Raw genomic sequence first — 25,363 nt, 5'->3', positions numbered from 1 at the left:
ATGTCACCTTTGCACACAGGGATGCTCACATAATAAATGTGAACTGTTTATTATTGTTATGATGCATGTCTCAGTGATTTATCTGTTGCCCAGCCAGACCTTGAGCAACTGAAGACTGAAGGACTGTGTTTACTCTGCTGAGCCCACAGTAGGAACTTCATACTTAGGAAGAAAGTTATTGCAAAGGGATAAATGAGAGACTAGCGCTGAAGGAGCAAACCTGACTTTAAAAATCTTTCTTTAGTACCCCTCATGCACATTATTTCTCTGAATCCCCACAACAGAGAGGAGGTAGGCACTATTTATTAATCCCCATTCTGCAAATGTGGGTGTGTCTTCTGTAAGCCCTTCCGCGTTTAGCTGCACACAACTCGTAGGAGGCCACATCCCGACCCAGGGAGAGGGGTGGATTGGGGTTGGAGGGACACACAGGGGAACGGGACACAGGAGACACGCTCCCTTGGGGTTGGCTTAAAATTTCTCCCGGGTTGGCTCTGCTCCCGGCACAAACCACACCCCTTTAGGAGTCCCCGCCCTTTCTGCAGTCCTGCACCTATCCGCCGCGAGCCAGACTCCCAGCCAATCAGAAGAAGCGTTAGGCGGGCGCTGCGGATCGGCGAGCCAATGGGCAGGCAGCCGGAGCGGGGCTTGCCCGGGCATGTGGGAGCTGCGGGCTGCTTGGACACCACGTGCGGGCGGGAGGACTCGCGCGGCGCCTCAGGTGATCTGGGGGACCCTGCTGGGGTCGGCGGGCTCGGGAGGGCTGGCGCGGCGTCTCCCCGGCCCCGGGGTCCGCGCGCGGTGTCCGCCTCCGGCCCGGGTGAGGGGGCCCCGGGGACCAGGCCGAGCGGCTCTCGGGGCCCGCGGGTGTGCAGGCCCGGCCCCGGGTGCCGCCTGTGCCGCGTCCCCGCCCTGCTCGGGGTTCTGAGGCCTGCGGGGACGGCGCTGGGCGCTGGGCGCTGGGGCTCGGCCTGGCGGACTCGGCCCGGCCGCTGCGGCCAGCGAGTGACCACCGCCCGAGTCCCTGCCGGGCTGAGGCCCGGTCTCCCCCGCGGCGCTCCTTGGGGAGCGCGGGCGGCGGGGGGAGATCGCGCGGGGCTGCTGGGCTCTCCTTGCCTTGCCCGGAACTTCCAGTACCTCGCGGGGTGGGGGGATCGCAGCGAGCCCGGCTTTCTTAAATTCGGGCGCCAGTTGGTACCACGGCTCGGGGGGGTGGGGTCGTGCGCTCTGCAAAATGCAGCTTCTCAGCTCCCGTTCCCCAAAATGGCAGTTAGGACGGCGGCGGGGGGCGGGTAGGCCCGAGGATCGGGGCGTTTTAAACAGACGTTCTAACTGCTTTGGGGGGACCCCCAAACCTCGCCTCACCCTTGGTTTTAATTAACCCTCGTTTTGTGGTCAGGGGATGGTGACTTGGTCCAGGCCATCTAGCGTTTAGGGCCCGGGCCCCAAGAAGGGGGCCTTCAACCGCCTGCTGCCTCCCGGATCCCGCGGGTAACCCTGCCACCGCCGGCGACTGTGACTTCGGGGGTCCTCTGGGGACTCTGCTGCTGGAGTCCTTGCCTTAGGCCACCAGCCCCCACAGGGAGGCCCAGTGGCTGCTGATCCCTAGGGAGCTGGTTCGGGGCTGGAGGGAGATTTGAGCGTGTCCTTATCGAAGCTGTTGTGTTACTTGAGCCAAACTTCTCTCCGACCTGGCTGAGCTCCCTCCTGGGGCCCAGGACGGGCCAGACGTGTCCTCGATGATTAATGGCCGGTTCTGACGTGTGGGCAGGGTCAGGGCCTGTAGAAGAGGACTTGCTTTCATTGTCTCGAAACCCGAGGCCACTTTTTCTCAGGGAGCTTCACTTCTGGCTTTGAAATCTTGCCAGCGGGGTCAGGGAGGCCACCGGCCCTGCGCTGGGCTCAGCTCCTGACCTGCCGGGCCCGGAGCCCTCGCAGAGAAGGGAAGGGGCCCTGTTCTCCCCATTGCTGGGCTGGGGCAAACGGAGGTTCTGTGCGCGTCAGCTCTAATATGTGCCCTGCCCCAGGAGGATGTTGATTATAGTTACGCGCACTATTAAAAGGGAGAAGGCCTCTTGGGGAGTGGATGAGTCAGGATGGGTCACCAAGCCTGGCATCACCCAGTAGCTCCTCCCCTCGCCTCGTCAGAGTCCTCTCCAGCGCTCTTCCTGTGAGGCAGTAGGGATCCTGTTCCCCATCAGTCCCTGGATTATGCCCAGACTCTCGCCGCCTTCCAGAAGCAGTAGTCTCTCACCGTTCCCTCCACCCTGTCTCCTCACCCACGAACGACCTCCTTCTCCAGCGGCTTCTTCCACCAGCCTCCTGCCCTTTCACAGTGCGGACGCTTTGCCTCGTGGGCTTGGTGTCTGCAAGTTCTCTGATGGCCCTTCCCTTCTTGCGCTCCTGGCAGGTCTTCCCGACACCCTTCAGCAGGTCCCTCCACCGCCACCTTTCACTAACCTGGCATTTCTGTCTGTCCAGTACTCGGACCGCTGAGTCTGTCCTGAGGTCACTGCTCCCATCTGGAGCACCCTCTCATGAGAGTCTGATGGCCTCCTTTCCGCGTGCAGAGTTCCCTCAATTCCCCGTCCCCTCCAGCTCTGCCCTCCCCACAGTCCGACCGGTAGCAGCCCCGGCTTCAGCTCCCTTCACACGCCTCTGAAGAGGACCTGCTTGATGCCGGTCCGGGCAGGCTGTTGGGGGTGGGACAAAGACACAAGACACACATGTCTGGGTCCCCACCTTCAGAGCGCTGAGAGGTTGGTGCTCTGTAACTGTCGTCAAGCGCAGTGAGTTCCTCTGTGGTTGTGCCGTCTGGCCTGGAGGGGTGAATTTTCTTTGCTCCCCATCTAGATTGTCACTGTCTGGGGTCAGGAAGTCAGTGACTCCCGTCGGTGCTCTGGGACTCCCTCATGTGATCAGCAGAGATCAGTCTGGGGATCCCCACTCAAGGGCTTAGGGGAGGACCACCAAGGTGTGTGGTGGCCTTCCCAGAGTGGGGACAGAAGGTTAAGTGGTAAAAAGGGGGGAGGGACAGTTCCTCTGGCCGGGACCCACCTCGTGCTTTGCACCGCAGCGGCATCAAGCTTCCGGCGGGCCCCTCTCCCTCAGCCCTGGGTTCCTTCTCTTTCCAGCCTTTGCCCCTCATGTGGCCACCAGTTCCCCTCCCTGTCAGCTGGAGGGTCACTGCTTCTTCACGCTGATTTAATCTCCTCCAGCCTGTCCTGCTCCCCTTTTACTTCTGACCCAGCCCTGCACACTCCCTGTGCTTTGTTTCTGTCTCTGCGTGGAAGCTAAGCTGCTTGGAGTCCAGGATCCGCCCTTGTCACTCTGTGCTCAGCACCTGGTGGGATAAAGGCTTGTCCCAGCAGGGCTTGCCGGAGGGTGTAGTCCGGAGCAGAGGTGTGTGAAGGGGCAGGCCTGTGGTTTGGGAGGGGCAGCGAGTCCTGGGCCCAGGCACCTTTTGCCTGGGAAGAGCTGGTTACTGACCTGAGGAGAGTCTTAGCCTCTCTGGGGAAGAGGGGGCGAGTAGTTATTGAGCCCCTGCTGTATGTAATGTTTGCAGAGCGCGCGTGTGTCGTATGGTCTCGTCTTCCGCAGGAAAGGCGGTGGGAGGGCCATTTCTCATGCGAGGAAGGAGAAGTGTAGCAGGTCAGGTAACTTCCAAAGAGCCCAGGGAAAGCCCACTCTGCCCACTGGGAAGTCCTGGTTTCCTGGGCTGCTGCATACGCACCAGCTGACTCAGCAAGTGAGTGACGCTTTCCAAGCCCCTCGCCTCGCTCTTGGGAAGCCGCTGGCTTTGTTGCGTGGGATTCGCAAACCCACCCAGATTCTGGACATTTCCAGTGTTCAGTGATGGAGGGAGCTGCACACAGTCCCTTCTCTGTTTCTCCTTTCTGGCAGCTGAGCAGGTTTCCCGGTGTCCCTCTGCCTGCAGTCTGTGGTGACTTAGCCACATGCCCGGCTACTGAAAACTCTAGATGCGGTTGTGATGAGTGAAGTAGAAAGTCCCTTAGTCAATTACCTTATTTTGGTCAACGCATACCCAAAACACACAACTATTGTGAGCCCCTTTTGAATTTTTTTCTCCAGTTTCTGAGGGTCTGTCCTTTCACAAAGGATTCTTTTTTAAAAAACTGGGATTGTGTTGCCCCGCCGGAGGGTCTGACTCCTGATCTCTGGATTATGAGTTTGAGCCCCACGCTGGGTCTCGAAATTACTTAAATTTTAAAAACTTAAAAATGGAATTTTGTATGTGTGTCTGTATATATTTGTATGTGTGTATATGTATACACACACACACACTCTGGTTCTGTAACCTTTATTTTCCCGTATCTGTGCCTCTCTAAAATATGTTGATTTTCCTGCACCTGGAGGTGAGCTGTGGCCTGGAGGCTGAGACGGTGGATTCTGGGTTCATGTCAGCTCTTGTGTCTTCCTACCTGAGCAGGTTACTTAACCTCTGTGCTCACCTGGGAGATGAGGATAATCATACTTGTTCAGGATTTGGGGACTATTTAGTGATTCCATGTAAACAGATTTTCCCCTGGGGGCTTGACTGAGTGCGGTGATGATTCAGCAGGGTCCTGGACTCCATGTGCAAGCCCAAGACAAAGAGTAGGGCTCTAGAATGGCGTGGCAGTGAGCGCTGTGGGGCCAGCCGGGCGCACCTCTCCCCAACACCCCCTCTCACCCTGCCTCTCTGCCTTGTGTGTTCCCTCTGCAGAGCGCCGCCCTGCTGGCAGATCACTCCCCAGACCGCACTTGCCCCCGAGCTCTGAGCCCACTGGGATGGTACCCCGGGAAGGCCCTGATTCTGTGCAGTGCCTGTGCCCTTCCCTGGCTAGCCTGCAGGCCAAGGATGCGCTTCGGAGGAAGCATAAGAGGAAGAGCCGACAGCACCAGCGATTCATGGCCCGGAAGGCGCTGCTGCAGGAGCAGGGGCTGCTGAACATGTCCCCAGAGCCGCGGTCCTCCCCACTGCCAACGCCGTCGGGGGCACTGCCGGGCCCTGAAGGCACCAGCGGCGGGACGCAGCGTCCAAGGAATGAATCAGGAGGTGCTTCATGGAGCAGGAAGCCCACCCCCAGGGAATCCGCGGGGCCCTGGCCCAGCAAGTGCGTGGCTATCGACTGCGAGATGGTGGGCACGGGACCCCGAGGGCGGGTGAGCGAGCTGGCCCGCTGCTCTGTGGTGAGTTACCACGGTGATGTCCTCTATGACAAGTACGTCCGGCCGGAGATGCCCATCGTGGACTACCGTACGCGCTGGAGTGGCATCACTCGGCAGCACATGCGCAAGGCCATCCCCTTCCAGGTGGCCCAGAAAGAGGTGAGTGCAGAGGCGGGGGCTTCTATGGGTACGTGATGGCCAGGGAAGGGCAGCCCTGGGTGCAGTTTTCTTCACTCACTAAAATGTTTCTCAGAGGCAGAATCATGCATAGGGAAAGGTGAAATTTTGCATTATTCGCAAATGGTGTCCTCATAGATCAGTTGTGTTGGAACACGTATTTTCCAAATAAGCATTACCGTAGAGCTGCTTAATGTTTCTGGGTTATTCTTGGGATTCGGTGAATTTGGGAAATACTGGTACACGTGCTCTTGTGTCCTCCTTTTTCACATGAGACATGGCCTAAGCGTGTTTTTCCCAGAGTTTGGAGATGATGCACAAGCATGTCGCTTGGGAATAGCTGCAGCAGGGCGGGAGGCCTGCGGCCAACCCTTCAGCTCCTCGGTGCCTCCCTTGGCCTGGTTGGTGGGGCTCTGGGAACGGAACTGAGTCTTGCCAGCTCCAGCCCAGCCCATACAGAGTGTGCTTGATTCCTTCCCACCATGTGCTTGTTAGGGGGGGTGTGACTGGAGTGTGGTGGCGTGTCCCCACCTCGGAAGTCTAAATGGCACCTTCTTCCTCTGCTCTGCAAGCTGGGTTTAGTGATAAGCCGGACACGGCCGGCAGAAGCACTCCACGGGAGCCCACGGCAGGTGATCGGGAGAGCCAGGCTCGTTGCTGAGGGCTGGAGGCTGTTGCAGGCCTGGGGCTCTGGATGTGGCCTCCCTGGGGCCCGAGGAGGCTGCAGGCAGGGAAGAGAGACACACACAGTGCAACTGCTGAGCACTGTGCCAGAGAGCGAAGGTTTCCAGGCTGGGAAGTGGAGTCCTGCACGGCTGAGAGGCAGAGGGATAGAATCCTGGGGAGAGGGCCTGTGTCTGCTGCTGCTTTCGGCTAATCCCCAGGGCCCGTCGCAGTTCCACAGACGCTAGCCAGCGGGTCTCTGTTGATCACCTCCTGTGTGCTAAGCTTTCACTGAGCGGCGTCACTAGTCCAAGCAGACATGGTCGCTGGCATTTACGCTGAGCTGACTCGGAGGGCTGGCGGGGAGACTGTGCCAGCGCTGCAGTCTGCTCCACTGCGGGAGAGGGCTACAGGGTCCTCTTGTCACTGGGGCAGTGCTGGGGAGGCCTCCTGGTGTGGGAGCCGAGCCAGGCCACGAGAGAGTTGGGTGGGGAGGTCTCCCGGGCTGAGAGAGGAGGGCGGGCGCCAGCAGGACACAGTCGCTTGTGTTGACTCCGCTAGGAGACCCACTCCGTGCGTGATTTCTTGCGTGCCCGCAGCCACCCCATGGAGAGCGCTCTTCTGCTGGCTAAGAGGGCTGACTTGGGTCGCGGGGTGTAGCAGGTCCAACCGCTGGGCTTTGGACTCAAGGCAGTGTGGCTGAGCGTGGGGCTCGGGTATCCCCTCCCCACGCCGCCCCCCCTTTGCAGGGATCCACACCCCTGTGGTCAGGGCAGCAGCATGTGGCCTGGGCCTCCTAGACAGTGGGGCCTTCCCCTGTCCTCTGTCCGCTCACAGATCCTCAAGCTCCTGAAGGGCAAGGTGGTGGTGGGGCACGCGCTCCACAATGACTTCCAGGCCCTCAAGTACGTGCACCCTCGGAGCCAGACCCGCGACACCACTTACGTGCCCAGCCTCCTGCAGCAGCCCGGCCTCCACACTCGCACCCGGGTCTCTCTGAAGGACCTGGCCCTGCAGCTGCTACACAAGAAGATCCAGGTGCGTGGGGCGGGTGGCAGAGGGCTGGTGCGAGGAGGGACCCCGGGCTGGGCAGTGGCTGAGCCTCCACGCTGCTGGTCCTTCTCCCTCTCCACTGTGCAGGGGTCCTGGTAACTGTCCCGCATGTACAGGCCACCCTGGGTGTCTTCTCCACCAACCCTCGTCCCCAGTGGATTGTGACAACCGGCCACAGGCTTGCGGGCTGGGCTTTTCAGACCTGTCCCCCATGCAGTTCCTGGCTCTGTCCATGCGTGCCACGTAGAGCCCACCTGTGGCAGCCCGAGAGCCGGGGCCTTCCTCGGGGGCGGCCAGTAACATTCGCTTTCCTGAGTAGCTCCCAGGTACCCTATGTCCCAAACCTCACATACTTATTCCGAGAGGACGTGTTTGCGGTCGGCAGCAGAGCTGGGACCATGGGCGGTGACAAGGGCTGTCGCCCGCAGGTCGGCCAGCACGGGCACTCGTCGGTGGAAGACGCCACGACGGCCATGGAGCTGTACCGGCTGGTGGAGGCGCAGTGGGAGCAGCGGCAGGCCGGCAGCCTCCCGCCCCGTCCCGAGGACCGGGACCCGGACAGCAGCACGGACGTGGAGCAGTACATGGAGGACCAGTACTGGCCCGAGGACCTGGCCCAGGGCACCTGTGGAGGAACGGGGGAGCCACAGGACAGAAGGGAGTGAGGCAGGAGAGGCTCCCAGGTGGCCTCTGAATGGAGCGTGGGGAGCACCGAGGGGCCAGGAGAGCCCTGGGCACGTCGTCCCGGGTAGGGCAGGGTGCGGCTAGCCTGCTGCCGGGGTCCGGGGAGCTGGGACCATCTGTCCTCTCGGCTCCCTCCGTCCAAGGCTGTTGTGGGCACTTAACCCCACCCCTGTGGCCTGCTAATGGCACTTTATAGACACTATGAAAATGTCAGGTGCGCAGGGACCCAGCTGGGGGAGGACGCACGCCAACAGACCATCCCAGCTGTCACCCTGCCCCCATGGGTGGATAGCACCCCCGTGCTGTGCTATCTCAGGGTGATGTCTTCTCCCTGGGGTGTGAGCCCAGTGACTTGGGATACAGCTGTCTTCTCTTACTGTCCTTGTCTCGCCTCTTCCTCCACGGGCATTGTCAGATTCAGAACAAATGCGCCCTGAGCCTATAGAATTAAGGCCACTCTACGGGACGTTCCTTTCCTTTCTCTCCGAACTAGAACTTGGGCTGGCGCCACAGTAGGACCTTAGTGCTGGGCTGTGACAGACCAGCAGGGCCCCTCCAGACGCTTGGGGAGCTGGCACCAGGAGTCACCAGGCTCTGTTCCGAGGGCGGGGGGAAGCAGGAAAGCTTTGGGTGGAGACGCTGGTGTATTCATTTTGACCCGACTCAGGCAGGAGGCTCTCTTAAGCACAAGCCTGAGAAACAGCACAGCAGTCTGAGTTCTGGGACCCGTGTGGGACCCCCTACCCAGTGTGTAGGGGGGCCGAGTGCATGTGTCCCCTCGGGCACTTGGATCCACAGACATTGTGGTCATCCGATTGCCTACAGCTTGCCAGAGCTGTCTCTGTCAGGATCTCATCTGCCACCCCTCTTGCCTTCTTTCCCAAAGGGCAGTTTGGGAGTATTGAGGTTAAGCAAGAGCTCAGGTCCACACTGACCTTTGAACCCCATCTTTGCTTGCCACTTAATAGCTTTGGGACCTTGAACGAATATGAGACCTCACCCTTGAGCCCATTTCCTCCTCTGTAAAATGGGGCTAATGCCGTAGCCTACCTCATAGGGTTGTCCTGGGGGCCAAGTGCCCAGTGCTCAGCGTGGTGCCTGGCTCCCTTTCAGCCTCTTCTGGGGAACGCCTGAGCCCCCCCCCCGGGATTGAGACGGCTTGACGCTTGGCTGCCCCAGCAGGGGCGGGCTGAGGACACAGCGTGCAGGTGCCGGGTCCTCACTGCTCCCTGCGGCTGGGTGACTGGTATATGCTCAGCTTCCCCCTCTCTGCGTGCAGGAAATGACAGTGATTTTTATGTCAGTCTGATCGAAGCAGCAGGGCCAGGAGCTGAGAGACACTACTGAAACCACACTACTTCCAGGTTGCCTGTCCTCCGCTCCCTCCCTGTCTGCGGGGCAGGGAGCCAGCAGTGGCATTGACCTCTGCTGGCCTGGCTCCAGCGCTTTGTTCTGGAGTCCTTCAAAGTCTGTAGCTGGTGCCAAAGTCCCAGCCCAGCCGGGCTGCAGTTTCGATTCTTTGGGCTACAGACCGGAGGAAGATGAAACTGTTACCAGTGGGGAAACATACTGGGTTTAAGGTCAGCTTTGTTGTAAAACCATTTGTTCTAGAATAAAATGCGATTAGAAAAGTAAGCGAAGTGGTCCTTTCCTAATTCTGAGGCTGGGGTGGGAGGGCGGTGCTGGGCGCGGGATCTTGCTGCGTGCCTTGACCTTTGAAGCGGGGGGTGCTTTCCAGATGATGCTTTGGGATGTGACAACATTTTAGAGCTATGGAATTCATGTCATTTATTTTTTTAAATTTTACAACGGTCTTATTTGTGGAGCACAAAGTTTGTTTGTCCTGAAGCTCTGTTCCCACTTCTCAAGAAAATGTTTAGTTTTCATTGTGATAAAATTCACATAAAATGCCAGCTACCATCTTAACTGTTTCTGAGTGGCGTTAAGTATATATAGAGTGTGCTGCCAGTCTCCTGAGCTTTTTCATCGTGCAAAACTAAAACTGCTCATTAAACACGAACTCCCCACTCCCTCCAGCCCCTGGCCACCACCATTCTCCTTTCTGTCTCTCTGGATTTGACTAGCTACTGCACACGAGTAGAATCATACTTCCACATGCAAACGCAAGCACTTGGGATTTGCTTATTTCGCTTCGCAGATGGCCCTGAGAGTTCATTCATGTTTAGTGTGTGTCAGAATTTCCTTCTTTTTTAAGGCTGAACAGTCATGTGGACACATAGACCATTTTGTGGATCTCCGTGAACACTGGGGTTACTTTCCCCGCTTGGCGATGAGCAGTGTTGGTGTGAACGTGGGTGTACAGCGTCTTTGGGATTCTCCTTTTGGTTCCCGTGGGTGTAGACCTGGAAGTGAGACTGCTGGGTCATACGTGGTGGTCCTGTGTTATAAGTTTAGGAGGAAGCACCATACTGCCTTCCATAGTGGCTACACCAGTTTGTGTTCCCACCAGCAGCCCATAAGCTTTCCAATTTCTCCACATCCTCACCCACACTCATTACTTGGTTTGGTTTCTTGGTAGGGTATCCTAGTGGGGTGTGGGGCGACAGCTCATTCTGATTTTAATTTGCATTTCCCTAACGAGTATTTCGACCTCTTTTGGCGTGTTTATGATCTACAGTTCATTTTTACTGTTTATATCTTTTTAAAAACGTAGTGATTCTGCTTGACCCGCACGAAGATGCTGACGTTTGCTGACGCTACCATCTGCCACCCAGGATTGAGAAATTCACACATGCGCATTTCGGAGCACAGGCCCAGCTGAGGCAAATGGACAGGAATTCAAAAGTCAGGGTGCCTGTAGGAAGTGGGGTGACCCACTGTTAGGAACCAGCCACCCGGCCTGTGCCCTGTACCTGGGGCCACACAATGGCAGCCTCTGTACTTTGTACAGTCATAAGCAGGCCAACTGCAACAGGACGACAGGACACATGTCTCATAAGGCTGAGATGTTTGCCCTGAGTGACTCACTTTCCTGCTGTCGCCTGACCTGAGATTGCCAGGGTGGTGTGGTCTGGCCAAAGGGTGAACCAATGACACCGTAGAAGCAGCCCCTCTAGGAGCAGCCCCTCCCCAACCTCCCCTCCACCTGGCTGGGGTCAGGGCTTCCTCCCCTGGGCTTCATGGTGCCTGTGTCGAACCTCAGTGCCCCCAATACCAGTGAAAAAAGTTCCACAGGACTCCAGGTGCTGGGGGCCTTGCAGCAAACCACAAAGTGGGAGCAGGAACAGTAAATGGACAAGTAAAATCACGGTATTTCTGATGGCGCTGATTATTCCTGCAGGAGAAATCCAGAAGGGAGAGGAAGTCCAGTTTTAAATAGAGGCCAGAAAAGGCCGTGGTGGGAAGCCTAAGGAAGAGGGAGCAAACGGAGGAGATCACCTGGAGGCAGAGCTTTCCAGGTGGAGATGGAGGTTGGATAGCACAGGCCCACCCAGGCTCTGGGGACCAGACAAAGCCAGTGCGGTGGGAGGAAGTGAGAAGTAGTGGTGAAGGCGTGGAGAGGGGCTGACCTTTGCAGCGGGACCAAAGATAGAGACCTGATCCTGCCCTGTGGCCAAGAATGGGAGGCCCTGGGGGCAGTGGAGGGGGGGAGTCTGGGAGAAGGAACCCTGTGAATACACAAAGGCCTCCGGTTAGGTGTAAACAGTGATGCCAGATGAGATGGGGAAGGCTGGTGGAGAGGTGACAGGGTCCTGGAAACTGCAGGGGAGTTGAGGTTTGCTTTTTTTTTTTTTTTGGACAACAGGAAACCACTGTAGGTTCTCCAGCAAAGTGCTGTCCCAAACAGTGCACGAGATTAGATAAGGGGAAACGAAATCTCTTCGGGTTTGAAGGACAGTGTGGAGTAGGGTGTGAAGGGGGAGGTGGGAAGACCCGGGAGCCCACAGGCTGGTGGGGAGGGACCTCGGGGAAAGGCAGGGAGGGTGACCATGGAGCAGGCTCCGGACCCTGGGGCAAAGAACAGGAGTGGCGGGCGTGTGTTCTCTCTGGGACGGGTGGAGGCCAAGCAGGGTGAGGGCGTGAGATGTGTGGGGTCCTAAGGGGACTGTAGAAGCAGAAACCTCACCACCGAATCTCGAGGGGGTTACTTTTTCAATGCACTTTCGCAAAAAGTAACACATTCTGCTTCATCTTCTCCCTAAATCAGGGCATAATCCTTCATGCATTTGAGAAACAAGAAGTCCCCTAACAGTCCAAAGTCAAGCAAAAATTGCTCATTCAGGATGGGAACCCAAAATAATCTATCTCAAATTCAAGCCCATGGAACGACAACTGTGAGCTATGCCGTACCGTTTAGATGTATTTCAGGACTGGATTTCATGTTTGAGGTGAGGTCCGCTACAGTCAGACGTCACGTGGTGAAAACATCAGGGACCTGGGGAAATTCCTTTGTAAGCCACAAACCTTGGTGACATCTGGGGGAAATCAGATCCCACGGCTCAAAGCTTAAACCTCGTGCGTCTGGGGCAGGAGGCAAGAATCTCGATGCCAGTCCATGGTGACGACTTCCTCACTGAAAGCTGCTTCTGTTTTTGTCTCAGCTGTAACTCATTCATCTATTCGATAAATACCGAGGGCTCTGTGTGTTGTCAGGCATGGTTGTAAGAGGCCAGGGTTCTAGCCTGGGAGGGAGTGTAACCCCTGGAAGTGTGGCCAGGCTGGCTGGGGCTCTATTCAGGCTCTTTTCCTTGTCCTCAAACAGTGTCAGCCCAGCTAAAGGCAGAGCCCATTAAGGGCAGACAGATGGCAGGTTCTGAAATACCCCTGAGGCACTGGTGACTCTAGGGGCTCCCTCCCAGCTCGCCTTTCCTGGGTGGGGGGGAGGGTAGGCCGGCCCCACTTGCACCCAGCCTTTTCATGCCCTCCCTGTTGATAGCCGCAATGTCCCAAGAGCCAGGTCCCCCAGCTCCCCTTAGAGACGTCTCTAAGTATCAGGTTGGTCGTGGCCCCGGAAGTTGTGGGACATTCTGTGGTCCCCGATCCTGGGGATGTTTATTCTCTGGACAGACCGAAGGTGAGAAACGGAGAAAAGGTGTGGCAAGGCGCTGGCTTCTCATCACCCATCGTTTGAGAAGAGGAGGGCTCCGTGCACCTGGGTGTGTGGGGGGGTGCGGGCAGGGGCAAAGGTGACCTGTGAGGACAGGGAGGCTGGAGCAGCCCGGCCCACGTGCCCGGCCTCCGGCCCCTGACTTCGCCTGATAAAAACCAGAAACTGAAACAGGGTCGGGATTCCCGGTGTGAAGTCAGAGATGACTCACAGCTCGGAGGGACTGTAGTAGCGCAGAAGTGGCACCAGAGAGGCAGACGTGAGTTGAGGGCAGCGGAGGCGGGCAGGTGAGTGGGAGCCGGGGCGGGAGTGGGGGAGCGGTTGGCCTGCCCATCCCCGAGGACCCCAGGACTGCTGGGCTCCGGAAGCCGGGCGGGGTGGCAAGAGGCCCCCTTTGCCTTTTGCTGGGTGGTGTTCGTACAAACAGGGCAGAGGGCACAGGCTGGCAGGGTGGTGGCTGAGGACACCTGGGGCCACGGTGTCCTCATGTTGAGTTGTTGCCCCCCACCCGCCTCGCCTCCCCAGCACGTCTGAGGGTCCTGCTGAAACATGGCGAGGAGCACTGCGGTGGTGGCCATCGACTGCGAGATGGTGGGGCTGGGGCATGGCCAGGGGAGCGGCTTGGCTCGCTGCAGCCTCGTGGACATCAATGGCACGGTGCTCTACGACAAGTTCATCCGGCCTGAGGGGGAGATCATGGATTACAGGACGAGGTTCAGCGGGATCACACCTCGGAACATGGAGGCGGCCACGCCATTCGCCGTGGCCAAGCAAGAGGTGAGTAGAGAGCTGTCCGCGGGCCAGGCCGGACTCCCACACACACACCCATGTGCACACTTCTCGGGTACCTTCTCCGGGTGCCAGGTCTGCGACCTGTGACCCCAGATGTGGCAGGTTCCCCCACCTCTGTGTGAGGGAGCTCTGGGGCATCCCTGTGAAGACCTCCTGACCTCAGCCTTAGACTCACATCTGGGAGCGGCCTTCAGGGCATCCGATCCACCCTGCTGGCCCTGTGATGGGGGCACCTGGTCCCACCTGAGGTTCCCCCTGGTGGGGTTCTTTTCTCTACCCCGGCTGCCCCTGGTCAGCCTCTCGGTAGGGAGCTCCCAGAGCTGGAGAACAGGCCTGGAGCCCCTGGACCGAGGGGAGAGCTTGAGCCCAACCCCATGGTAGGCCTTCCCTCAGCTCGAGGACAGTATGTGGTCCCGACATTTCCCACCCTCCCGGTTCACCTAGTTGTGATAACTTGTTTAGGTCCCAGTTTCTGTTTCTGTTTCCGTTTCGCTGAATCACTAGAGGGAAAGGAAACTCAACCTCTCTTGCACCAGCTTTCGTCAATACTCGGAAGGTTACAAGGGCACGTAAATTCATGAGTCTCTAGGCCGCTGGGGCTTGGTGGGGGGCAGTCCCTGAGGAACAGAGAGGAACGAGGTCTGTCCTAGGTGCACACACCGCACCCCAGGCTCCGGGCGCTAGAGAGAAACAAAACGTAAGCAGTAATAGTTCCTGTTTCCTGCTCACTGGCAGGCCGGAGCTCCCTCCCACCTCACGGGACAGCCGCCGGAAGGGTTCTCGGGGGCTGTAAACTCAAGATACAGCAGGGCCAGTCTTGAATCCTGGCTGCTGACTTAGGAGCTGAGTTACCTCGGGGAAGTTACTGGGGCAGCCGCTCTGTGTACCCAGTTGCCCACACCTGGAACAGAAACTGGGTATAAGAATTACAATTTCATAGGATTATCGTGAGGACTGAGAGCGCCCAGAGCGCCTGTGTAAGGACTCGAGAAATGTTAGCTGTTACCATCGATCGTCTGTTATCCCCAAGTTAGAGATGCAGAAACTGAGGCCCGCTGGAACTAAGTGTATTGGTTTGCTGGGGCCACTGTAGCGACTTGCTGCGGACTGGGGGCTCAAACAGCAGAAATTCATCCTCCCACTGTCATGGAGGCTGGGGCGTGGGCAGGCTCGCTTCCTTCTGTGGTGCGGGAGGATCGGTGCCGCGTCTCTCTCCCAACATCTGGGGTCGGCTGGCCAGCCTGGCTGTGGCCTGGCTTACAGAGCCATCACCCCGTCTCTGCCTTCAGGTTTGCGTGGTGTTCTCCTTGTGTGCGTGCTTTGTGCCCCTGGGGCTCCTGTATGAGGACAGGCGTCCTGTTGTATTAGGGCCCTGAGGGTCTCTGCTAGTTACATCTGCAATGACCCGATTTCCAGATAAGTCACATTTTGAGGTCCTGGGGGCTAGGATTTCAACATGAATCAGGGTGGGGGACACACAATTCAACCCATAGCACTAAGTCATCCGCAAAGGTTCACGTAACAGAAGGTGGTCAGGACTCGGAGCTCAGGCCCAGACCTCTAAAGCTGTGTGTCCAACGGGACCGCCGAGCCACATGTGGCTGTGAGCTCCCCAAAATGACTGGTCTAAACCGTGATGTGCTATCAATGTAAAATGCACACGGGACTGCAAAGACTTGTGTTAAAAAATTCATAAAACACCTCAGTCGTTTTTTACATCACTGGCATGTTAAAATGATAGTATTTTGGAATCTTAGGTTCAACGAAACATGAAAACTAACTTCCCCTATTTTTACTGTTTTAAATATGGCGATTAGGTGATTTAAAATTACACATGTGGCTCACGTTATAAGTCTACCAGACAGCACTGGTCGTCTAGGTACTAAGAGGAGGCCAGGGAGCCCTGAGTCATCAGCGCAGTTCTGGAAAGACTCCGTGAGGCTGGTGGTATTCTCGAGAGATGGGAGAAGCCTGTGTCTGCAACCCAATGGGCCACAGAGAGCCATGGAAGATTCTTGAGCAAGAGCATGGCAGGATCAAACCCAAGTTTTGAGAAGACTAGAGTGGGGGCTGCTGTGGCGGATAGATGGTAGTGAGGAAAGAGATGTCACTGGGGATGAGTCAGAGCCCCTGGGGAGGCATCAGCAGACTTAGGACTGGGAAGAAAAAACTGTCAGGTTGGAGGAAGCCAAAAGGGAGTCACCAAACAGGGGAGGGCAGCATAAGGAAGAGGTGGGTTGGTTGTTCAGGGGTCGGGGGAGCCCAGGGTCATGGCAAGAGCTCCCCACACTCAGATCCCCATTGAGAGGCCAGGTGGACTAAAGATCCCCATCCTTCCTCCCCGTCCAGCCCCCCACCCTCTCGCTGGTAGAGCAGCAAAAAGGACAGGAGAGCCCAGAGCAGGGGACAGCAGGAGAGGAGGCAGCAGGGAAATCCTGCTCGCATCCCCTAGGCCTGGACACACAGCCAAGTCCCTGCAAGCCTTTGGTCCCCACCCAGATTTGGGGCAGAATGCTTGGAATCTCATTTGCAGATTGTGCTAGGCCCCAGGCTTCCTGTGTGTAGCTCGGAACCCTGCCCAGGGACTGCCCACTGAGCAGTCGTTCAGAGAGGGAGCCAAGAATCTATAGACCAGGTAGACCTTTGAACCACATCTGAGGTTTCTATTTCCTGTTCCGTCATTCACCGGCTTGTGTGACCTTTGGCAAGTTCTCGAACTTTCTGAACCTGTTTGTTCATCAGTGGCTGCTGATGTCTCTTCCCTGGCCCTTGGAGTTTGGATGGAGTGCCATAGCCTGTAGCCCAGAACGCAGTGCCGGGCCCACAGTGATGGTCACTAACTGTGCCCGTGGTGGGGGGAAGGGCAGACACCCAGATGATCGGTCTGAGTCCCCTTTCTGACTTCCCTTGAGCACTGTGGTCTTAGATTCTGGCTCTCATTTTCTGCCTGAACGGCAGGTAAGCTGTGCCAGAGGAACTTCCCCAGGCCTGGCTCAGATCACAGCTTCCCCATACCACTGTTCAAACACCCCCCATGGCTCCCCATTGCCCAATGTCCCTCAGCACAATATTCGTGGACCTCCGCACCCTACCAACCTGCTTTTCCTGCCTGCTTTCATGACTCAGTCTCTATCCAGCCACACCCGTACTCTCCCCGGCCCCCGCCCCCCTGCTGGCCGGCCCTCCCCCCCCCCCCCCGCCCACCCTGCCCATCATCACCACCTCCCCACGTGGGGCCTCTAGTTCTCTTGCTGTGGCCCCGTACTTTAAAGCTTGCCTGTCCGCACACCTGATCTGCCTAGTTCCACGCCGCTGCTGTTTACTCTGCCTCCAGACTGGGTGGTGTGCTTTGTGCACAGATGTTTGTGTGATCGGAGTTGAATTGATTTTCATAAAATACAGGTGTTCCGGTAGCTGTGTGGCACAAAGTTGCCTCCGCCCTCATGCCAGCTTTGGCTGCCAAGAAGCAGCGATTCACACCCAGCCGGGGGCTAGAGGGCAAGCACACGGTCGTTAGACGTGCATGGACGTGGATGTGTGTCCTCTGGTTTGTTGCTAAACTTCTCTGCGCCCTTCGGTAGGAGTGTCTGGGCCACGGGGAGGGGGTGAAGCAGGACAGGTGTATCCAGCATCGTGTTCTGGCTCTGTTCTAAGCGCTTGCCATGCACCCCTGCCTTTGCTCCCCACAGTAGCCCTGCGAAGTGGCTAACCGGCATTGCTGCCCCATTTTACAGATGAGCAAACTGGGGCGCAAGGCTGTGCAGGCGCTCCAACAAAGGCGTAGAGCGGAGACCCAAATCCTGGCTCCAGAATTTGCGCTGGGATATTCAGATCCCATCATGAACGTGTATCAATGTGTCATCTGAAAGCTAGGTGGCCGGCAAATGTGAGGGACAGGGTCAGGCACCGCCTGTGCGTGAAGATGTGGTACAAGGCAACAGCTGTCCTTTGTTGCCACAAACAAGGACACAGAGGCAGCTCGATCCCACTCTGTCGCCCCCATGTGCTAATCCCAAAGTCAGAGACCGGGCTCACGGGTCCCAAGATATGCTGGGTTGGGGGCTCCCAAAGGGGAGAAGCCTATCAGCCATCTATCGGACGCCCCAGGGCTGGGGGACACCTCTCAGGTGAGCCTAGGGCTCGCCAGGCCTTGGTTTCATGCAGACAACTTACAAACGTTGCTCACCAACCTGTCTCTTCCTCCGACGGGAGCGGCGAGTGGGCCCGGCTCGCCGTGAGCCATAGACCAGCCCGTGGTGGCCAGCAGTGCTCTGGGGAGCCGGAAACCCCACCCAGTGCACCCAGGAAGGTTCCTGCCACAGGCCCCTGAGAATGTGCGTGGGATCCCACCACTCCCTTCTTTGTTTTGATTGTTTTGTAATGTGGTTTGATTACTTTCATAGTGGGAAGTTACTGCCTGGCATCTTCTGAAACCTCTAGGTCTGACCATCATCTAGAGCAGCAGTTCCCAGTGTGGAGTGATTTTGCCCCCCCACCCCCGCCAGGGATGTTTAGCAGTATCTGGAGACATTTCCGGTTGTCATAAATGGGGCAGGGGGCCTGCTACTGACATCCGGTGGGGAGAGGACTGAGATGGGGCTAAACCATCCTATAATGCGCAGGACAGCCCCTCCCCCCAGACACACACACACCAAAGAAGCACCAAGAGTGCCCAAGTTGAACAGCTGGTCTATAGAGCCCCACAGATCAGGCTGTCAGCCCAGGAGGAGACAGGTCCAGAGAGGGGCAGCAACTTACTTAAGGACACACAGCAAAGCTGTGATACAATTCGGGGTTCAGGTTCTGACCTCTCACCTGGTGGGCTAATGAATGCTGTTTTTTCTTTTCATTGTAATTTTTAATCACCTGTAGTGTATTTTTGTAAGTTAATGCTTTCTTAATGTTTACCCAGTCCACTGAGTAGCATCTACCCATGATCAGGATTGGGGAGGGATAATTTCATTTTTAGTTGGCAGACAAACCAGCTGAATCCCATGAAGCCTCTGGGTTTAGGAGGGAAAAGCAGCAGAAGGGAGGCTTTCTACAGCTGTTTCTCAGCTGCTGCCAAGGCCACCCGTGCTTGGGCCAAGTGCCCTGTTGGGGCCCTGCCACCGGGCCGGTGTCCCTGGGGCCCGGCCAGATGGAGGAGGATGGCTTCACCATCCAGGCTTCCCCCAACAGAAGCAGCCTTGCGGGATGCGGGCACAAGCTGGGGTGGGTGCACCTGCAGAGCCAGGCAGGGGACTGGGTGAAGGAGGGGACCAGGGCCATTCCAGAAGGTGACAGGAGGGCCTGGCCCTGTGGGTTTTTAACAAAGGTCCCAGGTGATCTTTCTCTGATCAGGCACCTCTGGGAAATACTTGGAGCGAGAGTGGGAATGCAGTGGCGTCCCTGGCCATTACTCCCCGCCATGGGACACAGGCACAGGCCACCCTGTGCCCCGCTTTCCCCGTCAGGAAGGTGGTATGATGACTCGAGCCTCACAGAGGCCTGTTTCTGCTTCAGAAAGTCCTCGCTGAGAGCCGACATGGGCACAGCATCCCCCTCCACGCCCTCCGACATTCCTGCTGCTGAGCTAGGTTCCAGCAGGTGGTGACAAGGACAACTTTAATGACAGGGATGGGGTCAGGCAGCTCCAGACACCTCACTGCAGCTCTCAACTCACCAGCTGTGTCCCCTGGGCACACCGTCCCATGTCTCTGGCCCCCAGTCCCCTCCTCTGTGGCAGGGAAATTGAACTCCTTGAGCTGAGAGGTGGTGCCCGGCTGAGGTGAGGAGAGTCCCTGTCCCAGGGCCGCTGACGAGAGCAGATGGGTGAATGTGTCCTTCCTCCTCCCCACTCGGCTCTCCAGGAATCTGAGGCTCTGCCCCCGTGTCCGACAGACCTGCCTCCTGACGCTGACTCAAGGCAGGTCCCACAGCCCTGAGGGTCCCCCAGCTGGCACCTTCCCGTGCCCAGGCTCTGGCAGGCCCCCCACCTCCCTCCCCAGCTCTGCCTCAGGAAGTCGCCGGAGCCTCACCTCTCCCTGCCTTCACCTTCCCCCTGGGGAACCGAAGCCCACATATGGTCTTTGACCTGAGAGCACACAGCGAGGACCCGCTGTCTCTCCCTGCCCGGGGCCCAGTATCCTCGCCCTGAGAAGTCGCTGGCATCTTCCTGCCAAAGACATTCTTCTCTTTCCCTGGTTTCCTCTTGCTACTGCTTGTCCTCTCCTTGTATATTGTCTTGTCGTGAGTTCCCTGCCTCCGGACCCTCGGGTTCCAGAAGTGACTAAGTTCCCAGGAAGCCACCAAGTCCCAGTGACTTGGTCCTCTTGGCTCCTGGGACCTGTGGATGCAGTTTCTGGGATGGCAGAGGGTCCCTCAGGGCTCTGTGAACTGGGCCCGAGCCAGCTCCTCACTGGGGGCAAAGAGGCCACATTGTTGAGGAATGTTAAAGGATGTCTGTGAGAAAGGGTGTGTGACCCCCGGCTGCCCAGTGCAGCCCTGCGCTTTCCTCCACACACAGGACTCAGCTGCTGCTGAGGTCGTGTGCCCTCAGCGCTCACGTGAGTCCTGGGTCAGCAGCAGTGGCACTCCGAATCCCAGATGTCCGGTGCTTCCCCGGGGGATGCCTTAGCCCATCGTGGTGTCCCCCCCGTCCAGCCCAGCTCCGTTCCTCCAGCGACCCTCCCCAGTCCCCAGGCTGACTGCGGGCTCTGTCCAGCGGTGGCCCGACAGCTGACAAACCACGGGAATGGGGGACGCGGTGATGGGTGGGCTGGTGACACTGCCCACTGATGACAGATGGACAGACCCCACAGACAGGTTGCCTCAGGTGTCCGAGCCTTGGCTTCCCCTCCTGTGGACTGGCCGCAGCAATCCTGTGGTGGCCAAGGGAGGGCACGTAATGCCCATGTGATGTCCCAGGAAGCCACTAGAAGCAGAAGCAGGGCACGGGAGGGTGTTAGCCAGAAGACGGGACAGAAGCTACTGAAGAGCTGACCAAAGAGGGGCCTGAGCCCTAAGCTGCCCCTCCAGTGAGGGCCTGATATGGTTTCGCCAAGGTCCCCCTCAAATCCTGATGACAGCCACAGTAAAGAAAGGGGACCGGCCCATGGGGCCTGAGGTAGGAGGCTGTCCACGGGGCCACCACGGGAACAGAGTCAGGATGGAGGCACCTATGTGGGTGCCTCAGGTTGTTCCCCCAAAGCTCGACTGCGTGGCTGGCAGAGGCCTGGAGCTGGCCTGCTCTGAGTGTGGCTTTGAAGGCTCACTCTGCCACTAAGTCGCTGGCTGTGTGACTGTCCCAGTTACCTAATGGTGCTTAGCAAATCACCTCCAAACATGGTGGTTCACAGAAGGTCAATATTTACTGTGCTCACACGTCTGCAATCTGGACCGGGCTTGGCCTGTGGGCTCAGGTGTTCCACAGGCCTGGAGCCGGAATCATCGGGAGCTTTGCCAGCTCACCTGCTGGGGCACCTCGGGCTCGGCTCTCCGCCTCCCTGTGCTCTCTCCGGCAGGTGGCTTCGGGGTAGCTTGGGGCTGCTGAGGGACTGGCCCCTGAGAAGTCAGAAGTCACATAGCCGGGCCTGTATTCATTTGAAGGGAGGGCGACTGAACTCCACCTTTGGAGAGCGGATGCGACAAGGGACCTGCAAACTTGCTTAAAATCCACAGAGGAACCCGGGGGGCAAATTATTTCCCTTTCTCCAGGCTTCAGTTTTTCTCCTCTGCAAAACGTCCATCAAGGACAGGCCTCTCTCCCAGCTCTGTTAGCTTCTTACGGTTCTGCTGTAAGGAAACCATAAGCCGTGTGGTTTGAGGTACCACGGACGTGTCGGCTCTCCGTTCCACAGGTCGGGAGTCTGGCACGGGTCCCAATGGCTGAAATCGAGGGGTGGGCGGGGCTGCGCTCCTTTCTGGAAGCTCCGCAGGAGGGTGCGTCTCCTTGCCTTTTCCAGCTTCTAGAAGCCGCGTGTCCTTGACACCTGGCCCCTGCCTCTCACCCCCAGGCCAGCAGCTGCCTGTCAGGCCCTCAGGGCAAATCACTGACCCCCCCACATCTGAGGGCCCTCGCGATGATGTGGGGCCCCCGTGGGCCGTGCAGGCGATCGCCCTTCCTGGGAGGTCGTCTTCTACCTGAAGCCCGTCTGCAACTTTAACTCCCCTCTGCGGGGCAAGGCATCCGCATCTTTGCGGGGTCACTATGCTGCCTGCCTGAGTGAGGGTTATTGAAAGGATTAGACGACCTAACATGTGTGACGTACTCAGCCCGGCCCGTGGGACACGCTCAGCCGCGGCCACTGCTCTTCTCCATAGAAGCCACTGAAGGAGTCGGGTACTCCCCTTTGGCACTGACCGCAACCACGGAGCGTGAGGAGGGGCCCGTCCAGTCTCCCCATTTTGTAGACGACAGGTTGGAAGCCCAGAGAGGGGGGGACAATGGGCTCAAAGTCCCACAGCAAGTTGAGGGGTGGGGGGCTGCTCCCTGCGGGTGGCCTCAGGCCCGCGCGGAGGACCCTGCGTGAGGCGTGGGCGGTGTGTCCTCCGGGCCAGATCCTGCAGATCCTGAGAGGCAAATTGGTGGTGGGCCACGACCTGAAGCACGACTTCCAGGCGCTGAAGGAGGACATGGTCAACTACTCTGTCCACGACACGTCCACTGACCAGGTGCTGCTGCGGCAGGCCAACCTGCTGTCCCAGAGGCAGGCCTCCCTCCGGCTGCTCAGCGAGGTTCTCCTCCACCGGCGCATTCAGGTGAGACGCCCCCCCCTTCTCCCCGCCCACCCCGCCACCAGCCTTTCCGCTTTTCCGAGCTTCAGAGGCTTCCTCCTCCCACAAGGCTCTCACTGCCCCCAGGGGCTCCAGAATCCCCACATTTGGCCCCAAAGATGCTCTGCCCCCCCCCCCCCCCGCCCCAGCAAGTCCTTCCCCAAGTCCTAAGAGACCGTGGGCTCGCCAGCAAGAAAGCAGTGCTGGCTCCGGGCATCCCCAGCCCCTGGCCCCAGACAAGCACCAGAGTGTGGGAGCTCTACTCCAGAGCTGACCCCAGGACGCTCCGGGAGAGCGGGGATGACAGGCAGGGAAGGGAAGGCATCCCATGCAGGTTTTGTTTGGGTGCTTTCAACCTCAAGCCAGGTACTGCGTGGATAACCGAAGTTTAACCCCAGCGTGGGCCTCTGGGAAATCCCACAGACCTCAGATTTACCCAGGAAGGGGGGAGTCCAGAAAGCTCCCCTCAGGCATGGCTGCTACTGCTCCCAGGGCCCCCACCCCTCAGCATCTGTCACCTCCAGCAAGCCCCGGGCGAAGGCGTCCAGGTGTTGGTTCTCGCGAGATTACGGAGGTGGGCCGCACACTAGCAGTCGCAGCTGCATGTGGGGCTTTCCCTGGCCAGCAGATACTTACCAGCCCCTACTCTGGGCTGGGCTGGATGGGGTGCTGGAGACGTGCGGCTGAGCAGGGCTGGGCCCGCCCCATGCTTGAGCAACCCTTGGTGGGAGGGAGAGTGGCCCATTAGCCTGAAGGGGTGAAGGGTGCCTGGGCGGGGAGGAGGGCAGGTGTGCACGAGTCTGAAGGGTGAGCTCCAGCCTGAGGGAGGAGGCACCACTTGGCCGGGTGACTGGGAATTGTGTAGGTCGCCGGGAAGGGGCTTGAATTTGTACCCCTCCACTAGCCTTGTGGCCCGTGGGACCAGGGACAGAATGGTCATCACGTGCATTCATGGAGGCGGCGCTTTAAAAACCTCGTTCTGACCTATTGTTTTAATATGGGCCCGTGCGGTGGGGCTCCCTATGTGTCGGACAGCAAGTGTGCCCCTCACCCCCACCCCGAGGGCACAGCCCGGCTCTCCGGAGGCTGGAAGTTGTGCTTGGCCATGCCTGGGCCTAGGGCCCCAGCTCCGGGGCTGACAGCTGAGGCCAGGCCTGCTCCAGCCACCTGCTGAGTCCAGGGGCGTCAGAAGCCTGGGGAGACGCGCTCATGGACCCAACTTGGTGCCCGGGAACCAGGGATTCAGCCCCACCGGAGCCCTCCCCCTGCGCCTGTGTTTACAGAGCAACCGCGCCGGACACAGCTCGGTGGAGGACGCCAGGGCCGCGATGGAGCTCTACAAGCTCTCCCAGCGGCTTCGAGCCCGCTGATGGCTGCCTGCTTGGCGAGAGGGGCTGGGGATCTGTTCGGTCCTTTCCGTCGGAACGTCCCCAATGTGGTCGTCTCTTCAAGACAGCAACCTCGTTGCTTTTGGAAAATGCATCTTTAGTAATAAAATAGCTCTACATTTTTTCTACTCCATCATTGGACACTCCTCTAGCCTTTCTCTGAACTGGGGAAGGGTGATGGGCCCCAGTCTGCAGGTCGCTTAGAGGACGGTCAAGACCGAGCTGGAATGGGGGTGGGGTGGGGGACTGGGGGTATTGGTTTCCCAAATAATCTTGACTCCTGTGCGTCTAAGAAGCAGTTGGAGGAATCGAGGTGGCATGTAACTAAACTCTTGCCTCCGCCTCCCTTTTCCTCAGGCAGTGGCTCCTGGCTCAGAGGTCTGTTTGTGCCATCTTGAAATGGGTGCCACTGCTCTGAAGCCAAGGTCCGGAGAATGTGGTGACCTTCAGCAAGTCATCCCCCCCTCTTGTAAAACGAGGAAGCAAAGGTAGTGGATTTTGAAGTCAGAACTAGGATAGAGTCTTAGTAGCTAAAGTGAGTTACTGAACTCTGTGCCTCAGCTTCTCCACCTGTAAAATGGGAACTCTTAAAAAAAAAAAAAAGATTTTATTTATTTATTTGACAGTATTTGACAGACGCTTCACTGACTGAGCCAGCCAGGTGCCCCTAAAGTGGGGGAATTGTAATCATAGGGTTCTTGTCGCACACAAAGCTCCTAGCATCACGCCTGTCAGAGCTTAAACACTCACCTAGCAAACCTCAGTAATGGTTGGTTACCGTCTCCGATGCTCACTGATCGAGGAGACCCGGGGGAGAGCAGCTGTGCTCTGCCAAGGGAGCTGAACCCCGGAAGGGGGCATGCGTAGCTCGTGGGGAGAAGAGTCCACAGCAGAGCAGTGACTGCTCACTGGAATCAGCTGTAGAGTTATTTTAATCTGTGCCCGGTGTCTCTAGACACAGAACTGTCGGGGGGTGGGGGTGGGGGGAGATGGACAGCAGGTGACACTGATCAGGCCCTCCACGGGGGATTCTGATGTCTAGATCCGTTGAGTCACCCTAGTTGTTTGTTAAGCAACCCCAGGCCCCAAGCACAATGTTCTCACACTGGACCGAGCATCAGCCTCACCTGGAGGGTGCTGGACCGCACCCCCAGAATTGCCAACGCAGGTCTGGGGTGGAGGCCCAGAATCTGCATTTCCTACAAGCTCCCCGTTGATCCCACTGCTGCTGGTCTCGACTGTGCTTCTAGAACCACAGCGAAGCATCGGCTGATGGTTGAGAGCCCCTGTCTTATCGTCGGAGGACCACGAGGGTAGGCTCCTACTGCCGGCCCAGCTGTGGCCCCTGCCATCTCCCCCAGCCGCCTGCTCATGCAGAGAGAGGTCCACAACCCTGAAGAACAGGCTCTAAATAGCCCCATGACATAGATGAGGGACTCGAGGTGAGGCTAAGAACCCAAGGGTTCAAATCCAGGCCCCTCCGACTCCAAACTTCAGAGCTGTTCACTCAGATGGTGTTATCATGGCAGCTCCGCCCATTTGCACACTGACCTCTGGGAACCCGGCGGTGGGGGGGCTCCCTCCATCCCTCCCGGGTCTGGGAGAGCAG

The 25,363-nt window shown here is 58.1% G+C and overlaps 2 protein-coding genes across 2 annotated transcripts; both read left to right on the top strand.

The window, feature by feature from the left end:
• The first annotated feature begins 620 nt into the window (after positions 1-620).
• AEN (apoptosis enhancing nuclease) lies at positions 621-9,671 on the top strand. The gene is made up of 4 exons (XM_059371605.1): positions 621-721; positions 4,727-5,331; positions 6,850-7,050; positions 7,494-9,671. The coding sequence occupies exons 1-4, from the start codon at positions 625-627 to the stop codon at positions 7,728-7,730; spliced, it is 1,140 nt and encodes a 379-aa protein (XP_059227588.1). The 5' UTR covers positions 621-624; the 3' UTR covers positions 7,731-9,671.
• A 3,228-nt stretch (positions 9,672-12,899) lies between these two features.
• On the top strand, positions 12,900-23,887 carry ISG20 (interferon stimulated exonuclease gene 20). The gene is made up of 4 exons (XM_059418472.1): positions 12,900-13,104; positions 13,343-13,594; positions 22,151-22,351; positions 23,650-23,887. The coding sequence occupies exons 2-4, from the start codon at positions 13,367-13,369 to the stop codon at positions 23,734-23,736; spliced, it is 516 nt and encodes a 171-aa protein (XP_059274455.1). The 5' UTR covers positions 12,900-13,104; positions 13,343-13,366; the 3' UTR covers positions 23,737-23,887.
• The last annotated feature ends 1,476 nt before the right edge of the window (positions 23,888-25,363 follow it).

The sequence above is a fragment of the Mustela nigripes genome, chromosome 13 (assembly GCF_022355385.1).
Source record: "Mustela nigripes isolate SB6536 chromosome 13, MUSNIG.SB6536, whole genome shotgun sequence".
In the NCBI taxonomy this organism is placed as follows: domain Eukaryota; kingdom Metazoa; phylum Chordata; class Mammalia; order Carnivora; family Mustelidae; genus Mustela; species Mustela nigripes.
The sequence above is the reverse complement of the archived record's forward strand: the minus strand, read 5'-3'. Positions and strand labels throughout refer to the sequence as shown.

What these genes read in the sequence shown, in the direction of transcription:
- ISG20 (XM_059418472.1), top strand. Translation starts at nt 13,367, where the DNA reads ATGGCGAGGAGCACTGCGGTGGTGGCCATCGACTGCGAGATGGTGGGG. An exon ending in TCGCCGTGGCCAAGCAAGAG is followed by an intron (nt 13,595 to 22,150) that starts GTGAGTAGAGAG and finishes CCTCCGGGCCAG; the next exon opens with ATCCTGCAGATCCTGAGAGG. An exon ending in TCCTCCACCGGCGCATTCAG is followed by an intron (nt 22,352 to 23,649) that starts GTGAGACGCCCC and finishes CTGTGTTTACAG; the next exon opens with AGCAACCGCGCCGGACACAG.
- AEN (XM_059371605.1), top strand. Translation starts at nt 625, where the DNA reads ATGGGCAGGCAGCCGGAGCGGGGCTTGCCCGGGCATGTGGGAGCTGCG. An exon ending in GGACTCGCGCGGCGCCTCAG is followed by an intron (nt 722 to 4,726) that starts GTGATCTGGGGG and finishes TTCCCTCTGCAG; the next exon opens with AGCGCCGCCCTGCTGGCAGA. An exon ending in TGCTACACAAGAAGATCCAG is followed by an intron (nt 7,051 to 7,493) that starts GTGCGTGGGGCG and finishes TGTCGCCCGCAG; the next exon opens with GTCGGCCAGCACGGGCACTC.